Below are 18115 nucleotides of genomic sequence, written 5' to 3'. Positions count from 1 at the left end.
TTCTTTACAGTAAGGGCAGTTAAAATGTGGAATTCATTTGCCATGGAGATATCTTTAAGAAAAGGTCAGACATCAGTTTTAGAAAGGAAAGGTATACAAGGATATACCAAATGAGCATGGGAAGGATGTTGATCCAGGGAGGAATATACATGAAGGGCCGCCAACAGGGGGTGTCTGCCGGGGTTAGCGTCCCGGGCCCCGTGAGTCAGTAGGCCTAGCATATTTAAAAAAAAAAAAAAAAATGTAAATGGCGGCGATTTTTCATGCGCAGAGCCGAAGTTTCGGCGCGCATGGCAAGCAGGGTGTCAGGCCTGCTGCCTGTGGACCTGCTCCCCTCCCGCTCCCAACGTGGGGCGAAGGGGAAGCGCCGTTGCGAGCCCACGCGCCAATTGAGCTACCCCCTGCGCATACCAACCCAGCTTCCCCCGCGCACGCGTCCTGCCCGGGAAGCAGCCGCAGAATTAACCCGCCAGTCTCAACAGCAGATGTAAACCTCTAGGAGTTTTTTTTTTTTTTTGCATCGTTGTGTAAACTGGTGCCCTTTCTCAAAATTTTGATTTGTTAATTTTAGAAATGTGTTTAAAGCAGTTGTGAATGTTGGTGATTGACCCAGTATTTATATTTACTTTAATCCGTAGAGAAAATCTGTCCCGTCATACAGTTTACACTGTGGAGTCTGCGCCAGGAGTCTGAAGGACTAGTGTCCGAACTATGAAGGGAACTCCGATAAGAAAGTACAGTACAAATAGCTCAAAACACCCACTCACAAATGCCACCAAATCTCCCACAATGGAGCGGGGAGATGCAACCAGGTCGGTAAAGATACAAATGGCAAGTACAAAGAAAGGATCAAGAGCAGGGCAGCACACTTACGTATTCTTAAGTACACTTACTCCTATAGCAAAGCGATTATAATTCCACTTTTCTTAATTTTTAATATAAATATTTTTCTCATTTTTATTTGTAGTAAGTTTCAAGATTTTTCTTTCAGTTTTCTCTTGGATATCATGCCACTTTGGATAAGCAGTAAGAGCATCTAAAAAAGGTATTCACAATTGGGTGCTGAGGAGCTGGGTTCACCATATACTGACAAAGGCAATTGCATCACTGAACGAAATGGAGCATCCATCCCAAGCTGCTACAGGGATTCTAGAGCAAAATAAGCCTGACCCCTTTTAACCCCACCAGATCAGCTGGTGTGTTATTAACATGAAGACACACGTCACATTCTCCTGCTAAACATCAGAAAGCATCTGCTCATTAGGGATTGAAGCCCTGGCTGGAAGTGACTGCTTTATCCATCATTCCTGCTTCACCCACCTCATAAGCAAGTAATGAAACACAATCATCATTAACTGCTGCTGCCCCCGGGAGGCCAGGCACGCTCTGCCCTGTGTATAAAGAGACTAATCACACGGGACACGGACACTATAGCGAGAAGCTCCACTTTAATAAGGTGCCTTCAAGGCCCCGACGCTGTGGATCCCCCACCCACGGACTCTGCGCGCCGCTTCCTGCTCACCCACGTGTGCCCTATGGGGAAAAAGCCAGGCATCCGGCTAGTGCGCGCGCTTTGATGACGTCCCACGCGTGGTTTCCATGGTAACCGTTGCCTTAGCGACAAGGCGTCTCTCCACTTCCCCCCCCCCCCCCTGCCCAGGACACAATAACCCGCAGCACCGAGCAGAGCCCGGCCGGGGCCACGCAGAGGGGAGCCCGGGGGTGAGCGGGGGAGCACAGGCCTCACTGGCATTATAATTATCAGTATTATTAGAATGGTTATCATCATTAATATTATCATTATTAGTATAAATATTATTAGTATTATCAGTATTATTAGAATGGTTATCATCATTAATATTATCATTATTAGTATAAATATTATTAGTATTATCATTATTATTATCATTGTTACTACCCACAGTGGTAGGAAGGGGGTGGGGGGCTTTCCTTCCCTGTGATAGCGCGCTGCGCACTGTCATTCATATGTTTATTTTGCTGGCTACATTTCATCCTCATTTCCTGCAACTTCAACTACTGTATTTCAAACCTTTATTTCAAGTTTATTTAAAGGGGGGGGAGGGGGGTCGCAAATCCCACCCAAATAATTAAAATGCTTAAAACAAATGCAAAAAAATCTATTACGTTCATGTTACACTATAACAAAATATAAATATATTTAAAGTATTTATATGGTATGCCCATTGTTTTTTGTTGCTCTTTGTTCCTAATTGCTATATATATATATATATATATATATATATATATATATATATATATAAACATTTTAAAAGAAAAAAAGGGGGAGGGGCTCTCTAAAAGAAATCCATTTTTATTAAAGAAGAAAAAAAGTGGAATTGTAAGCGTGTCCCTGTTACTAATAATGTAATAAAAGTGAACTTAAAGTGATTTGTTACCGGCGCTAACCACACCCAATCTGTGATAAAATAGTGCACAAAATTAAAATTCAAAATAAAATGTGTCAAGGTGATCACTGATCAAATTCTCAACCTTCCAGGAATGTGTACAGATTCCTTTCAATAGTAGCTTGTCCGGGATGGGAAGGGAGCGAAGATAGCAGGGATACACCATGAAAAATAAAAAATAAATGCATACAATAGTGTAATAAGTTCTTTTCAATCTGGATAAAACATGTATGTCTTGGCTCTATAGCAATGCCTACTTACAGCAGGTCAAAAGGTAAAAAGCATTGATCTACACAGCAGGTAGAAAGGTGTCAGGATCTTCAGGAACAACAGCCCAGGTTTACAGCATAAGAAATCAGCACCTCAGCTCAGACGTCAGTAGATGTGAGTGGATCAGAGACATGCAAAAGAAAGGCAGACCATAGTGTCGATCGTGCATAAAATTTATATAAACAAACAACAAATTTTAGGAATTGTACTCACATTGTGTACATAATCATAGTTCACATAAGGCTTTACTTGAGGCAAATGGAGTGCTGGTTCAGTGTGGAGCAGCTCACCGGGGATCTTCTCCTTAGACTCACAACAGACCGGGTGGGAGATGGCGTCTGACGTCACATCCGCTGTTGGGGTGACGGCATCCGGTCTTGGAGGCAAACGGTGGGGGAACTCAGCAACTCTGAAGCCTTCAGTAGAAAGAGCAGCTGCAGCAATGAAAGTGGCTCTACGCGTTTCGTCGTACTAGACAACTTCCTCAGGAGCAATGAATCGCACACCTCATGCTCCACACTGAACCAGCACTCCATTTGCCTCAAGTAAAGCCTTATGTGAACTATGATTATGTACACAATGTGAGTACAATTCCTAAAATTTGTTGTTTGTTTATATAAATTTTATGCACGATCGACACTATGGTCTGCCTTTCTTTTGCATGTCTCTGATCCACTCACATCTACTGACGTCTGAGCTGAGGTGCTGATTTCTTATGCTGTAAACCTGGGCTGTTGTTCCTGAAGATCCTGACACCTTTCTACCTGCTGTGTAGATCAATGCTTTTTACCTTTTGACCTGCTGTAAGTAGGCATTGCTATAGAGCCAAGACATACATGTTTTATCCAGATTGAAAAGAACTTATTACACTATTGTATGCATTTATTTTTTATTTTTCATGGTGTATCCCTGCTATCTTCGCTCCCTTCCCATCCCGGACAAACTAATAATGTAATAAGCAGCGGTGCTCTGAGTGCGCACATAACAAAGGCCGCGCTTCTCCGTGCTCTCTAGTCCCATTCACACTTTGATAAATGATTACCTAAAATAATAATAATGTTGATAGTAATATTGATGCCACCTGCAGCAACAATTCTATTAATTTTATAGAGATGTCCACCTCCAAAGGCCAAAATCTGTGAGATTTGGGACTTCCGGACTCCCAAAGATTGCAATTTTATGGAAAAGTGTGGATTTTATTTGTTAGTCCAAGACTGAGTCACTGAATGACCCACCTGTGCTGAAGCGGGGATATCTTGAAAACCTGACCTGTTGGTGGTAGCCCTTGAGGACTGGAGTTGGCCATCCATGTACTAAGGGGCAGTGCTGGCTTCTAAGGAGAGACCGTAAAAATTAGTTTTTCCGGTGCGATGGCATGTCACGTGACTGGGTAAGAGCCAATGAGAGCACAGCAGTCACAACCAATTAGATGAGGATGTGACATCACGCCCCACTCCACTCTGACACGCGCCCTCCTGTCTGTGGCACGCCCCCCGCGCTCCCTACTGCAGCAGGACACTAAAAGCTCCGTGGCAGCCCTTATTGGGCCGAGGATATAGGTTTTGCTACCTGCGGGTTATCCACGTTCCCATATTAAGTAAAACCTCTCTGTCGCGTGCTTGAGAAATGCTGTCAATTTTTCCATTAGCATTACCTCGTTGAGTCTCTTTTTTACCATTTGCTCTGTGGGGGGTGGTATCTTCTTCCAAGATGACGCAACTGAACATCTTGCCGCCGTTAATATGAAGGAGATTAATTTCCATACTGGGCGCTCGATTTCCTCTATCGGCCTGCCCAGTATGTAGGTCAGTGGACCTATAGGGATTGTGAGGTCCGAGACCTCTTTTATTAGATTTTGAATTTTGAGCCAATATTTCTGAATTTCTGGGCATAGCCACCATATATGGGCCATGTCCCCCTTTTGTTCAGTACACTTATTATCATTTATTTATAACGCGCCAACATATTCCGTAGCGCTGTACAATAGGGTTGGAGGAGGAAAGCAATAAAATAACAACCATTAACATGCATTGTTACAGTAGGTGAGGTGGGCCCTGTCCCAGGGAGCTTACACTCTATAAGGAAGGGTAAGTGGAAAGGTAGACACACATTGCAGTAAGTTATGGTAAACCTGATGCCAACTTCATGGGACAAGAATCGGTTAGATTTCATTGTTCTGGACAAAAAAATGGCACCTTTAAAGCAGTAATCCCCTCCAAAACCCCCGTTTGTACCTGAACCAAGGGATCCCCCGGGGAAATAAAAGCTGTTTGTAGTTTTTTTTTAGTGCTATATGAATACTAAAAACTACAAATATGGCCCCAAATAGAAAGTCGCTATGTCCTGTCCTGATGATGTCGCAGCTTTCTGTGGCCGCGGGAGTAAGCACTGACCTCACAGCCAGTGTCCAGTGAGCAAATGTTCCCTCTCAGTGCCGGTACGCGTCAACCAGGGGACTCCAGGCGTAAGGGGGATCATGGAACAGCTCCAGTCCGGCTTTAATGACCGTGCTAACTTTTATTAGTGAGCTCCTGTAGGGCCTATTCATTAAACTGGTATGTTGTTCATGCAAAATTGCCTGTATTCCGGAGGAATAATCTATGCATAAACTAGTGAAATAAAAATATTGATCTCTCTTTTTCCTCTGCTCTCACTCTCCTCAAATTGGCTTGCCTGGGAGAGACGAGATTTCTGTCCGTGACTGTCCATGGGAAATGCATTCTCAAAGTTTACTGAATAGTCCATGAATACCCAATTTTGTAAGATTTCGTCATCTGCATAGAAAATTAGCAAACTGCGCTATTTTGCGCAGCCAGAACCAAGTCACCACCTCAAACGCCGTTTTCTCACTGCTTGGCCATACAAGAACTGTTATTATTATTATTATTATTATTATTATTATGGTAGGGGTGTTTCAGTGCACAAACACAATCACAACTTAATGTATTGTGGTCCTATGCATGTGGAAAAAAGTCACCCGTCAAATCTGTGGAATGAATCATGCAGCCTTTTATTGGCAAATATCAAACTAGGTAAATCCAAACACAGTTAATATATTTCCTTTGTCACCATAAACATTATTCTTCCTCTTATTTCTTTCTTTTGATTATAACCATTTCTGCAGATCAGTTGTGTTAATGTTGAGGTAATTAGGACACAATTTGCCTTATTTGCATCACAATATATTCAGAACCCTTAAATCTGACACAAACATTATACATCAATTCATTGAAGTACAAGAGGTTACGGGTTTGTGGTAGCTGATACATGACTGTGGGTTGGTTAAAGTCTTCTAGTTTTGCACCGTCCTCTTTTTATGGTTGTCCCCATTGTTCTTTCTTTGACCCTTCTTCAGTATGCTGCGAAGCCACTTCCCTTTGCTGGGGAAGATTTTCGTCCCGTTCATTTTAATGGAGTTGATCTCATCTCCATCATTTAGCTGGAGGATGTTAGGTTCAATGTACATTAAATAGGTTTCTTCGATTCATTGTACCAACAATGTCTCTCTCTGCTGCCCTGGGATTAACACTCTCCCTTCTTGGGACCAAGGGACCTTCTCACTAGGCAGCTAAAACAACAACACCTCCACGCCTCTCTCTCCAAGAACAGCAGATAGGGGTGGAAGGAGGAATACAGGGACACAAGTCAACACATTAAAGGAGCTGTTCAGGTCTAGCAGTCCCACCCAGTCCAAAATCAATGATACCTGATACAACTATGTTTTTCCAACCAACAAGCATACTTAAGTGTAGAGTAAGAAGATGCTAACAGCGTTCGTGGGTAACAGCCATAATTACAACTGGCCTCCTCTAATGCCCTAAAGCCACTTCCTTGTACCAATCAATGATCTCTAGTTGGGAAGTAACTCTTCCGTTGCCGATTACTGTGCATTGTAGATGGGGGAAAGTAGTCAACACTTATGAGTCTGGTGAACCTGGCAAGTGAATGCATACTGCAGGTGGTTTAGGTTATATTTTGTTTTGTAGCTGTGTAAATAAAGATATAGTGATACTAATGATACGATTATATAGACATGTTTAAAGGTTCACTGTGAATATTTATGTATTTCAGCAGTGTTACATACAGTATTCATTGCGATTCATGCAATGATTCAATTGAAGCTGCAGTTCAAGCTGCTGTTTTAAAAAAAATCCATTCAATATGTGCATCAATACAATCCGCGCGCGCTGCCAAGTGATTAGCTAAATTGCAGATTGGTCTGTTCTCCTGTAATCGATTTTTTGTTTCTATAGAAACCATTTACAAAGTCACATACCCTTCCTCTTCTGAAACAGGCTCTGCCACACCTCTTTTTGAGCCCTGCCCTCTCTCTTGCAGTACACCAATTGTATCTCGTGACTGCCTGGTCACATGATTGTCCTCACACAACTTTGCATCTTTGGTCCTCTTCTGCTGCATTGACAGCCATTTAGTGAACCCCCGAGCCCAATCTTCGCCGATCAATCTCAGGAGAACGGATCGATCGGCAACTTAGCTAATTACTTATCATTGTGTGGATTGTATTAATGCGCATATTAAAGGGGGGGGGGGGGGTGCGTGGAGAGAACGGCCGCATGGACTGCTGCTTTAAAGTGTCTGCGTAGCTTAGCTTAGAAAATATATGTGCCAATATGTTGAGTGCTTCCATTCTAAGTGTCACACAAGGGACATGTTTCTGGAGAATATAGGGACAGATTAATCAGATGCCGGTACACATAAGCACATGAAATCCAGCGTGATCTTCCATTGACTTGAATCCATAATGCATTGTTAAAGGGCAGGATTGACGGAACAGCCCCCGCCTGATGGAACGGCTCAGAATAAGCCCCCGAGTAACGTACACGGCATGTCACTTGTATTCCAGCTCATCATGGAGTCAGACGAAGTAGTGAATGAAAACTTACGTGTCCAGTTCAGGGCTCTGCAGGAACAGCAGGAGAGACGTCTTCAGAGGCTGAGGGAAAGAAAGAAAGAAAAACACCAAGAGAAAATTCACAAGGACGAGAGTCACAGCAAGACGGACACTTTTGGCATACAGGATGAGCTAAATCTGTTTGAAGTGCAAGGAGAAGCTTCCAATGATGTCGGCAAAAGGTATTTAAAGCAGGAACTGTAAGATAAGCTGTTCCCTGTGTAGCTGGTTTTCAGAAGAACGAAAGCACAAACTGTAGGCGGGACTGCAGCTTTAAGCATTAAAATGTATTCAACATCGTTTGTTATTCAGTAGGATGCTAGCACCATCTTGTGGCAAATAGTGTGCCAGGGAGGGGTGCTCAACTCCAGTCCTTAAGCGCCTCCAACAGGTCAGGTTTTCAGGATAGTCCAGCTTCAGCACAGGTGGCTCAGAGGCTAAGTCAAAGACTGAGCATCTGATTGAGCCACCTGTGCTGAAGCAGGGATCTCCTGAAAACCTGACCTGTTGGCGGGTGGGGCTTGAGGACTGGAGCTGAGCTACGATCCACACAGGCAACATCTCCGCTCAGTGTCGGGGTTAAAAAAAAAACCGCCACCTTTAGGCACTAACCTGGTGCCGCCCTGCTCCTCCAGCGCTGCGCCGTTCTGTTGCCATGGCGACGCCGTGTGACGTCACATTGCTGCGCATGCGCACGAGTGGCTGGCAAGCGCCCCCCAAATTCTGCCGCCCTAGGCCCGAGCCTATCGAGTCTAATGGGATATCCGCCACAGTCTCCGCTCCTTCTGCACTGAAGAGAGGGAGACAGCGGGCTGCTAGGGCAGCCAGTGGCAGGGGGGTGGGGGGGGGGCGCAGGTTTATCCCACCAATGGTCTGTGGTAATGAAGGGGAACAACATTCCAGCAATTATATTGTAGGTAGAACCATTTGACCTTTTAAATAAATAACATCAGAACTCACTAATATCTTGTCCTGCTTTTTGAAGGCATGATCATTTTGCACACAAAAATACAAAAAACACAGCGCACGACGCTCATAGTGCATTAAATGATAATTTTAGTAACCAAGTAAGAAGGTAAGTAATGTGCGTACATTTAAACAAAATTAAACAAGCATTTCAGGGTTATTGTTACCCAAACACCAACGGACGCTCGTGATGGTCTCGTGGCTCTCTCCTTCTCACTCCAAAACAGTCTCGGTGTAGGGCCTGGATAGTCTCCACTCCAGTCACTGGTGTGCCAGCCCCATGCCTCAGGGTAGGTCTTAAGCAGTCTCAAGTCTTTCAGTAAGCAGCAGTCCCGATTAATGTGCGCAATGCCCGCTACTGCACAGATCCAGCTGGCAATCGAGCAGCAGAGCGCACGCTGTTTGGCGTCCTGCTCAAACACTTCCTGGTCTATGACGTCATGCGATCGCGAGAGTTCGCCGCGAGTCTGCAAATCACCGGACCGGTTCTCTGGGAGTGCTGTCTTGATGATTTATTTTGAAAAAAAAGCACGAACTAAAAACTATGAGTACATTAAAAAAGCATAAAATTCCATATTTCAAAAAGTAAAATAGAATAAAATTTAAATGTTTTCAAAATAAATCATGTCAGTGGTCATATGTTTGTACCACCACTGGTATTTGAATATAGCTGTTCATTTAAAGTGTGTACTAATTCTTTTTTCTTTATTTTAGAGACACCGTTTATGTTATTGTTCGTTCAAATGTTTATTAATAAAGTTGATTTTAGCTTTTTTTCTAGATGCATTCTCGGTTGCTATGGAGTGTTTGACTCCTCCCCGCTGCCATGTGATTGGCTTAAACTCCTCAATTAGGTAGCCAATCGGTGACATGCGAGGGGTATTTAAATGCCAATAGATTGTTTAGCCTTTATTCCCTGATGAAGAGACCCATGTGGTCTCGAAACGCGTTGGATTAAAGAACTGTAAGACCTTTGCGAGCCACCTACAAGACAGCACTCCCAGAGAACCGGTCCGGTGATTTGCAGACTCGCGGCGAACTCTCGCGATCGCATGACGTCATAGACCAGGAAGTGTTTGAGCAGGACGCCAAACAGCGTGCGCTCTGCTGCTCGATTGCCAGCTGGATCTGTGCAGTAGCGGGCATTGCGCACATTAATCGGGACTGCTGCTTACTGAAAGACTTGAGACTGCTTAAGACCTACCCTGAGGCATGGGGCTGGCACACCAGTGACTGGAGTGGAGACTATCCAGGCCCTACACCGAGACTGTTTTGGAGTGAGAAGGAGAGAGCCACGAGACCATCACGAGCGTCCGTTGGTGTTTGGGTAACAATAACCCTGAAATGCTTGTTTAATTTTGTTTAAATGTACGCACATTACTTACCTTCTTACTTGGTTACTAAAATTATCATTTAATGCACTATGAGCGTCGTGCGCTGTGTTTTTTGTATGCTTATAGGGGGGACCAGAGCCATCCCTGGTGTCACAGCTGCAGACGCTCCCTACATTTCAATTTAAATTAAGGTCACCCATTTATTATACATCACACCTATCACGTCACTTATAGTATTGTAGTTGCGCACCTATACTTTGTTCACCTTTTTCACATGATCATTTTGCATAGCCGGCACCCTCAACGGACATGTGTTTGTGAGGCGAAACATATTGCTGAGCCTGAACCGGTGAGGCGATTCTAAATTGGGTTTTAGTTCGGCGGTTTCGTCCGTACAGGTAACAATCTCTCCTAGTTTTCCCACGTAGAAGTTTTAGGAAACCAATGTCCTAATGCAGACCTCAGTCTCTGAAAGATGAGAAATGGAGGTACGTAGTGAGCAGAGGCGTGCGAGTTTCCCAGTGATTAGGTGCAGAGGGATTGAGGCACTTTTCAGGAAAAGCTATTAGAGAACGATATTGTTTCTGCATGTGTGTTTAACCCACGGAGTGCCAGAGGCTTTCTAGAGCAGGGGTGTTCAACTCCCGTCCTCAAGACCTCCCCAACAGGTCAGGTTTTAAAGATATCCCAGCTTCTGTACAACTGTCTCAATCTTTGACTGCACCACGTGTGCTGAAGCAGGGATATTCTTAAAACCTGACCTGTTGGGTGGTCCTGCGGACTGGATTTGAGCGCCCCAGCTCTAGAGAGCTAATGGGAGTGGCCATTAGTGGAGGGGTGCTCAACTCCAGTGCTTTGGCTATACAGGTCTAAAGGTCAGGGGGAAAAAACCCCCAAAAAAAACCATTTAAATGAAACGCACCGAAATAAAATAGACACTGACCTATTTTTGACCCTTTAAGACTGTCTTTGTTTTTTTTGTTTTTAAATAATAGAGATAGAAGCAGTCATTATTTCCCTATTAATATCGCATTGAATATCCGTAGGAGTTGGGTGATAATCAGTGGTCTTCACCAGGGGTGCGCAAAAATTTGACCCTGCACCCCCCTGCCTTCTCACCTCCCAGCTCGCGCCCCCCTGCTGCAAGGCTCCGGCATCAAATGACGCTGCAGGGTCATGTGACGTCACGTTGCCACAGCAACGTGACTTCACGTGACCCCGCTGCGTCATTTGACGCCGGTTACCATGGCGACGCGTCACCGAAGATCAGGTATGAAACGCTGCAGAGGCCTCACGTGGTCCCCACGGCACTTAATTTAAGTGCCTCGGGGGAGATCGCGGAACCTCTGTAGCCGCCGCGCTCCCCCCCCCCTGGAAATTCTCCCGCCCCCTACTTTGCTCACCCCAGGTCTCACTCCTATGAATATTAAACCCCTAGATATCATCCCATCATATTATCCATCTAACGAGAGGAACTGTTTCACATTGCAGGCTTCTCGAAGATGAAAATGAGCAGCTTCAGGGCCAGTTACGGGAAGTGAAGGATGAGAACGGCAGGTTGTACAAACTCTTACAGGAGAAGGAGTTTGAAGTCAGACACCTCAGGAAGAGAGTGGAAGAAGGCAAGCTGGCGCTGGCAGGTAAACGGGGCACTCTCCTGCACAGCAGCAACCTGTCATCGTCACCCTCCGCTGTGCCTCGGGGGGAGAGCGTGTGGGCGGCGTGTCGGGCCCGTGCTCCCATGTGGGGGAATGGGTTCGGAAGCACACAGCACAAGGGGAAAGAAATTAGGATGGCGGTGGGCTGGACATATCACAAGAAGACAGAACTTTTCCTCCCCAATTCAATGTCTTGCACAATTCTTCTAGTGTCGATGGGGAAAAACGTTGGTGACATGGTGTCACCCTGTTGCACTCCCTTGTTGATCCTTATCTAGGGTGACCGTATTTGTCCTAGGGCAAAAAAAACGGCCCAAATTTTGTGTGAACTGCGAGCGCGCATGTGCGGCCGACACCGATTAAAAAACCGGGACAGTGGCCAAAATAGTTGGGACAAAAGCCTAAAAACCGGGACTGACCCGGCTAAACAGGGCCACCATCAGGCCGGGTATTAGGAATATCCCTGCTTCAGCACAGGTGGCTCAATCTATGGCTCAGTCAGAGTGACTGAGCCATGGATTGAGCCACCTGTGCTGAAGCAGGGATACCCTTAAAACCTGGCCTTGAGGACTGGAGTTGGCTACTCCTGCTTAACCCTTTGAGTGCCGGAGGGGGGGCAGATTGCCACAGACCCTCTCCGGCACTAGCGATGACGTGACCACTTCGCTCCATCACTGGGATGAAACGGAAGTCGGGGAGTCGCCCCCCTTCCGATCCTCACCAGTTGCCTTTGAAAATGAGGATTTTCCTTTCTACTTCGCTACTACTGTACGTCACGGGCCCCCTGAGTGCCCTGACCTTGTGAAGTAAAAGCTTTGTCTCAGGGCACTCAAATGTTTAAGGGAGAGCAAGAGACAATGATTGATAGAGATAGAGATTGAGATATATATCAATCAATCAAACAAATCACGAAAGTGATCCAATACACCAGCACAACACAGCAACTGAAGAAAAAGGTTGTTGGTCAATGATGCAGATAAAAAAGCCAGATGTTTCGGTCCCCAGGGGAACCTCTCTCACGGCTTTTTTTTTCTAACTCATGGACCGGTAAATAACCTTTTTCTTCAGTTTTATATTTCTCCCCCTTTACCTTGCACCACAAACTCCATTTTTTGGGGCATTTTACCCTGTGTGTAGCTATGTGCCATTAAGATAACAATGGATATCTTGTTCACGACCCTTCCCATCTGCTCCTAAAAAATGCTGTAGTACATTGCTGTAGTAAACCTGATTACACTGTTCCTACCCTCTATAGCCCCTTATTGTTAAAGAAGAGTGACTTGTACAATGGTTTTTGGAGGGCTCCAGTAAAGAGCTGGGAACCTCACTTACAGTTGCTGCATTTTGCAAAGAGGAGACATAGCATTGGGGCGAGGGGGAGTGGGGGTAACGTCTGCAGGCATATAATAATAATAATATTATAATGTGCAGTATATGTCTTTGCTAGGGGCAGCTGGATATTCCCCTCCCTGCCTTGCATTGGTATATGGCGGAGCGCTCTCAGTGACTGCGCCATGTTACAAGGAATGTGCGGTTATAGGTGTTTGCTTTCTGTCCTCGGCCGCAGGGACCGCAGGTTTGGCGGGAGATGTTGCAGCCACTAAAATTGTCGAGTTGTCCAAAAGAAATCGGGAACTGACTGCTGAGATGGAGAGTGAGAGGACCAAAGTAAAACAGCTGAACAACAAGGTGAAGGAGCTGGAGAAAGAGGTGAGTACGTCCAACACCCGGTGTAAAAACCACCCTAAGAAGAATTTAGGGACATATTTACTAAGTGGTGCTATGCCATAAGACACCTTTGAGAGCAGGAAGACACCCTTCGGCCCATTCATTTGAATAGTACCATCGCTTAGTAAATATGACCCGTCGTAGCATAAATACAATACTGGTGTAAGAAACAGCGCCACATTTATCGCATGGGAAAGTCTCATTGCTTTCAGTTGGGATTTGTCTGTGATAAGCCAGGTGGGTTTTCGCCCAGATATTGCATCCGTTTTGCAGCTCTGAGTCTTTGATAAGAAAGTGAAAGAAAGGAACAGCGCCTCTTACTGGAACACGTTCAGGGTAACATGCCCGCAGCAGCTTCACATGGGAATCCAGCAGGGGTCACAGAGAACACTCCTGTGGCTTTGCGTGTATCTGCAGCGTGGCTTTGTGTGTGTGTGTGTATCTGCGGCGTGGGTTTGTGTGTGTATGTATCTGCGGCGTGGCTTTGTGTGTGTATCTGCGGTGTGACTTTGTGTGTGTGTGTGTATCTGCGGCGTAGCTGTGTGTGTGTGTATCTGCGGCGTAGCTGTGTGTGTATCTGCGGCGTGGCTTTGTGTGTATCTGCGGCGTGGCTTTGTGTGTGTGTCTGTATCTGCGACGTAGCGGTGTGTGTGTGTGTGTATCTGCGGCGTGGCTTTGTGTGTGTATCTGCGGCGTGGCTTTGTGTGTGTGTCTATCTGCGGCGTGGCTTTGTGTGTGTGTCTGTATCTGCGGAGTAGCTGTGTGTGTATCTGCGGCGTGGCTTTGTGTGTCTGTATCTGCGGTGTGGCTTTGTGTGTGTGTCTGTATCTGCGGCATGGCTTTGTGTGTGTGTCTGTATCTGCGGCGTAGCTGTGTGTGTGTGTGTGTATCTGTGGCGTGGCTTTGTGTGTGTGTATCTGCGGCGTGGCTTTGTGTGTGTGTCTGTATCTGCGGCGTAGCTGTGTGTGTGTGTGTGTATCTGTGGCGTGGCTTTGTGTGTGTGTCTGTATCTGTGGCGTGGCTTTGTGTGTGTGTATCTGCGGCGTGGCTTTGTGTGTATCTGCGGCGTGGCTTTGTGTGTATCTGCGGCGTGGCTTTGTGTGTGTGTCTGTATCTGCGGCGTAGCTGTGTGTGTGTGTGTGTATCTGTGGCGTGGCTTTGTGTGTGTGTCTGTATCTGCGGCGTGGCTTTGTGTGTGTGTGTGTGTGTGTATCTGCGGCGTAGCTGTGTGTGTGTGTATCTGCGGCGTAGCTTTGTGTGTGTGTATCTGCGGCGTGGCTTTGTGTGTGTGTCTGTATCTGCGGCGTGGCTTTGTGTGTGTGTGTGTGTGTGTATCTGCTGCATGCCAGTCCTTTCTAACTGTTTTAATTGGTAAATAATGAGTATAACAGTTTTATAAGGGCTTCTCAGCACTAGTGATGTACCAAGCACCAGGTAATTACCCGGTATCCGGCACTTTTCCAGCTACCCGGACATTACCTGGACCTGGCAGCAGGGGGCTGGGCCCGGCACCGGGTAGGAACTGGGTAATGTCACTGTAAATGAAAATAATTCATCACTTACCTGCAGCCGGCAACAGAAGCTGAGGAAGACCGGTGAGGAAGACCGCAGCGACATCTGGGAGCAGCAGCAGAGATCCTGGGGGTGGTGGCAGCAACAGAAGTCCGTGTTCAGCCGGCGGGAGCAGCAGGAATACAGCACACAGCTGATACCAGGTGTGATCGGGGAACCATGTGACCGGAGCAGGAGCGTTCCTATTGGACAGCTGGCTCCTCCCTGGCTCACACTGGTATCAGCTGTGTGCTGTATGCCTGCTGCTCCCGCCGGCTGAACACGGACTTCTGTTGCTGCCACCGCCGCCAGGACCTCTGCTGCTGCTCCCAGATGTCGCCGCGGTCTTCCTCACCCTGCAGGTAAGTGCCATCCGGGTGACCGGGTACCTGGCTGGGTAAAATGATTCATTTTGCCCAGGTACCCGTTACCCAGTTTTCAGAAAATGTAGAACCCGGTACAACACTACTCCGCACAGTAATGCCCCTCTGCACAGTAACGCCCCTCTGCACAGTAACGCAGTAACGCCCCTCTGCACAGTAATGCCCCTCTGCACAGTAACGCAGTAACGCCCCTCTGCACAATAACACCCCTCTGCACAGTAACGCCCCTCTGCACAGTAACGCCCCTCTGCACAGTAACGCCCCTCTGCACAGTAACGCCCCTCTGCACAGTAACGCAGTAACGCCCCTCTGCACAGTAATGCCCCTCTGCACAGTAACGCAGTAACGCCCCTCTGCACAGTAATGCCCCTCTGCACAGTAACGCCCCTCTGCACAGTAACGCCCCTCTGCACAGTAACGCAGTAACGCCCCTCTGCACAGTAATGCCCCTCTGCACAGTAACGCAGTAACGCCCCTCTGCACAGTAATGCCCCTCTGCACAATAACGCCCCTCTGCACAGTAACGCCCCTCTGCACAGTAACGCCCCTCTGCACAGTAACGCCCCTCTGCACAGTAACGCCCCTCTGCACAGTAACGCAGTAACGCCCCTCTGCACAGTAATGCCCCTCTGCACAGTAACGCAGTAACGCCCCTCTGCACAGTAACGCAGTAACGCCCCTCTGCACAGTAACGCCCCTCTGCACAGTAACGCAGTAATGCCCCTCTGCACAGTAACACAGTAACGCCCCTCTGCACAGTAACGCAGTAACGCCCCTCTGCACAGTAACGCAGTAACGCCCCTCTGCACAGTAACGCAGTAACGCCCCTCTGCACAGTAACGCAGTAACGCCCCTCTGCACAGTAATGCAGTAACGCCCCTCTGCACAGTAATGCAGTAACGCCCCTCTGCACAGTAACGCAGTAACGCCCCTCTGCACAGTAACGCAGTAACGCCCCTCTGCACAGTAACGCAGTAACGCCCCTCTGCACAGTAACGCAGTAACGCCCCTCTGCACAGTAATGCAGTAACGCCCCTCTGCACAGTAACGCAGTAACGCCCCTCTGCACAGTAACGCAGTAACGCCCCTCTGCACAGTAACGCAGTAACGCCCCTCTGCACAGTAACGCAGTAACGCCCCTCTGCACAGCAACGCCCCTCTGCACAGCAACGCCCCCCTGCACAGCAACGCCCCCCTGCACAGCAACGCCCCCCTGCACAGCAACGCCCCTCTGCACAGCAACGCCCCTCTGCACAGCAACGCGCCTCAGACTTGGCTATTCTGTCTCTGTTTGCTCTTTGGCTACAAATGAATTACAGACACTGGGCAAATTGCTCTAATCCTGAATATCCCGACTCTGACTAGGGATGAAATAATTCTCTTTTATTCCTTTTGATAAAGTTCAATGTCTATTTTTGGACATTTCTTACCGAATGTCAAAGTAAAATTGCTTATTTTTTTATGGCTGTAATTTCATGCAAATTGAAAAGATAAAACACTGCTGGGGGCATCTTTCGTCGTCCGAAGTAACCGCTCAGCGCTTTTCGGGCACAGTTCATTGAAAATACGCTGTGCTTAGGTTATTAATATTTGGCATCCGCTCAGAAAACCTGTTCAATATGCGTTGGAAGCCACTTCTCCGTCACAGGGAATCCCTGGGCTCCATTCACATGAGGGAGCGGCGTCACGGCATAGTGACTAGGGGCAGGGGGTGGAAACCAGGGGTGGCCAACTCCAGTCCTCAAGGGCCACCAACAAGTCAGGTTTGCAGGATATCCCTGCTTCAGCACAGGTGACTCAATCTTTGACTGAGCCACCTGTGCTGAAGCAGGGATATCCTGCAAACCTGACTTGTTGGTGGCCCTTAGAGGACTGGAGTTGGCCACCCCTGGTGTAGACGGTGCAGAGCTAAGGATTTCTCATGCTTGTATGGATTGTTTCTTTTAAATAGAGGTGTATGTGTTTTGGACCCTGATATACGGGATGTGACGTGCTGTGCTTTCTTACATTAAGTTTCAGAACACAGCGGCAAAGCTTCAGTCTTTTGCTGCGAAGGACTCTGGAAGTGGGCAGCCCGTGAGCCGGGCAGGAGAAGGAGCCACGGTAAATGTCTTACATTGTTGAATCGTGCCGTATACATGGCTTTATCTCTGTGTTTTGACTCAGATTCTGCTATAACCATGCTCTGCATTTTGCACAGGCCCTTCTGGCTGCGGCCCAGATTAACCATACAGAGCTGCTCCTCGGGACCGGGCTCTAAAGGGGCCTCCCAGATTAACCATACAGTGCTGCTCCTCAGGACTGGGCTCTAATGGGACTCCCAGATTAACCATACAGTGCTGCTCCTCAGGACTGGGCTCTAATGGGACTCCCAGATTAACCATACAGTGCTGCTCCTCGGGACTGGGCTCTAATGGGACTCCCAGATTAACCATACAGTGCTGCTCCTCAGGACTGGGCTCTAATGGGACTCCCAGATTAACCATACAGTGCTGCTCCTCAGGACTGGGCTCTAAAGGGGCTCCCAGATTAACCATACAGTGCTGCTCCTCAGGACCGGGCTCTAAAGGGACTCCCAGATTAACCATACAGTGATGCTCCTCAGGACCAGGCTCTAAAGGGGCTCCCAGATTAACCATACAGTGCTGCTCCTCGGGACTGGCTCTAATGGGACTCCCAGATTAACCATACAGTGCTGCTCCTCGGGACCGGGCTCTAAAGGGGCCTCCCAGATTAACCATACAGTGCTGCTCCTCAGGACTGGGCTCTAATGGGACTCCCAGATTAACCATACAGTGCTGCTCCTCAGGACTGGGCTCTAATGGGACTCCCAGATTAACCATACAATGCTGCTCCTCGGGACTGGGCTCTAATGGGACTCCCAGAT

General features: G+C 47.3%; 1 protein-coding gene across 2 annotated transcripts in view; it reads left to right on the top strand.

Annotated features, from left to right (window-relative positions):
• The first annotated feature begins 1579 nt into the window (after positions 1 to 1579).
• CCDC13 (coiled-coil domain containing 13) overlaps positions 1580 to 18115 on the top strand; it is a 47742-nt gene continuing 31206 nt past the window's right edge. For both annotated transcript variants that reach the window (XM_075587999.1, XM_075587998.1), the window contains exons 1-5: positions 1580 to 1722; positions 7561 to 7790; positions 11400 to 11548; positions 13134 to 13276; positions 17242 to 17331. In XM_075587999.1, coding sequence (XP_075444114.1) covers positions 1600 to 1722; positions 7561 to 7790; positions 11400 to 11548; positions 13134 to 13276; positions 17242 to 17331 — 735 coding nt within the window. In that variant the 5' untranslated portion in view covers positions 1580 to 1599. The remainder of the gene's footprint in view (positions 1723 to 7560; positions 7791 to 11399; positions 11549 to 13133; positions 13277 to 17241; positions 17332 to 18115) is intronic.

This window comes from Ascaphus truei, chromosome 2 (assembly GCF_040206685.1).
Source record: "Ascaphus truei isolate aAscTru1 chromosome 2, aAscTru1.hap1, whole genome shotgun sequence".
NCBI classification, from domain to species: Eukaryota; Metazoa; Chordata; class Amphibia; order Anura; family Ascaphidae; genus Ascaphus; species Ascaphus truei.
Note: the sequence above shows the minus strand (reverse complement) of the source record. Positions and strands in the feature narration are given on the sequence as shown.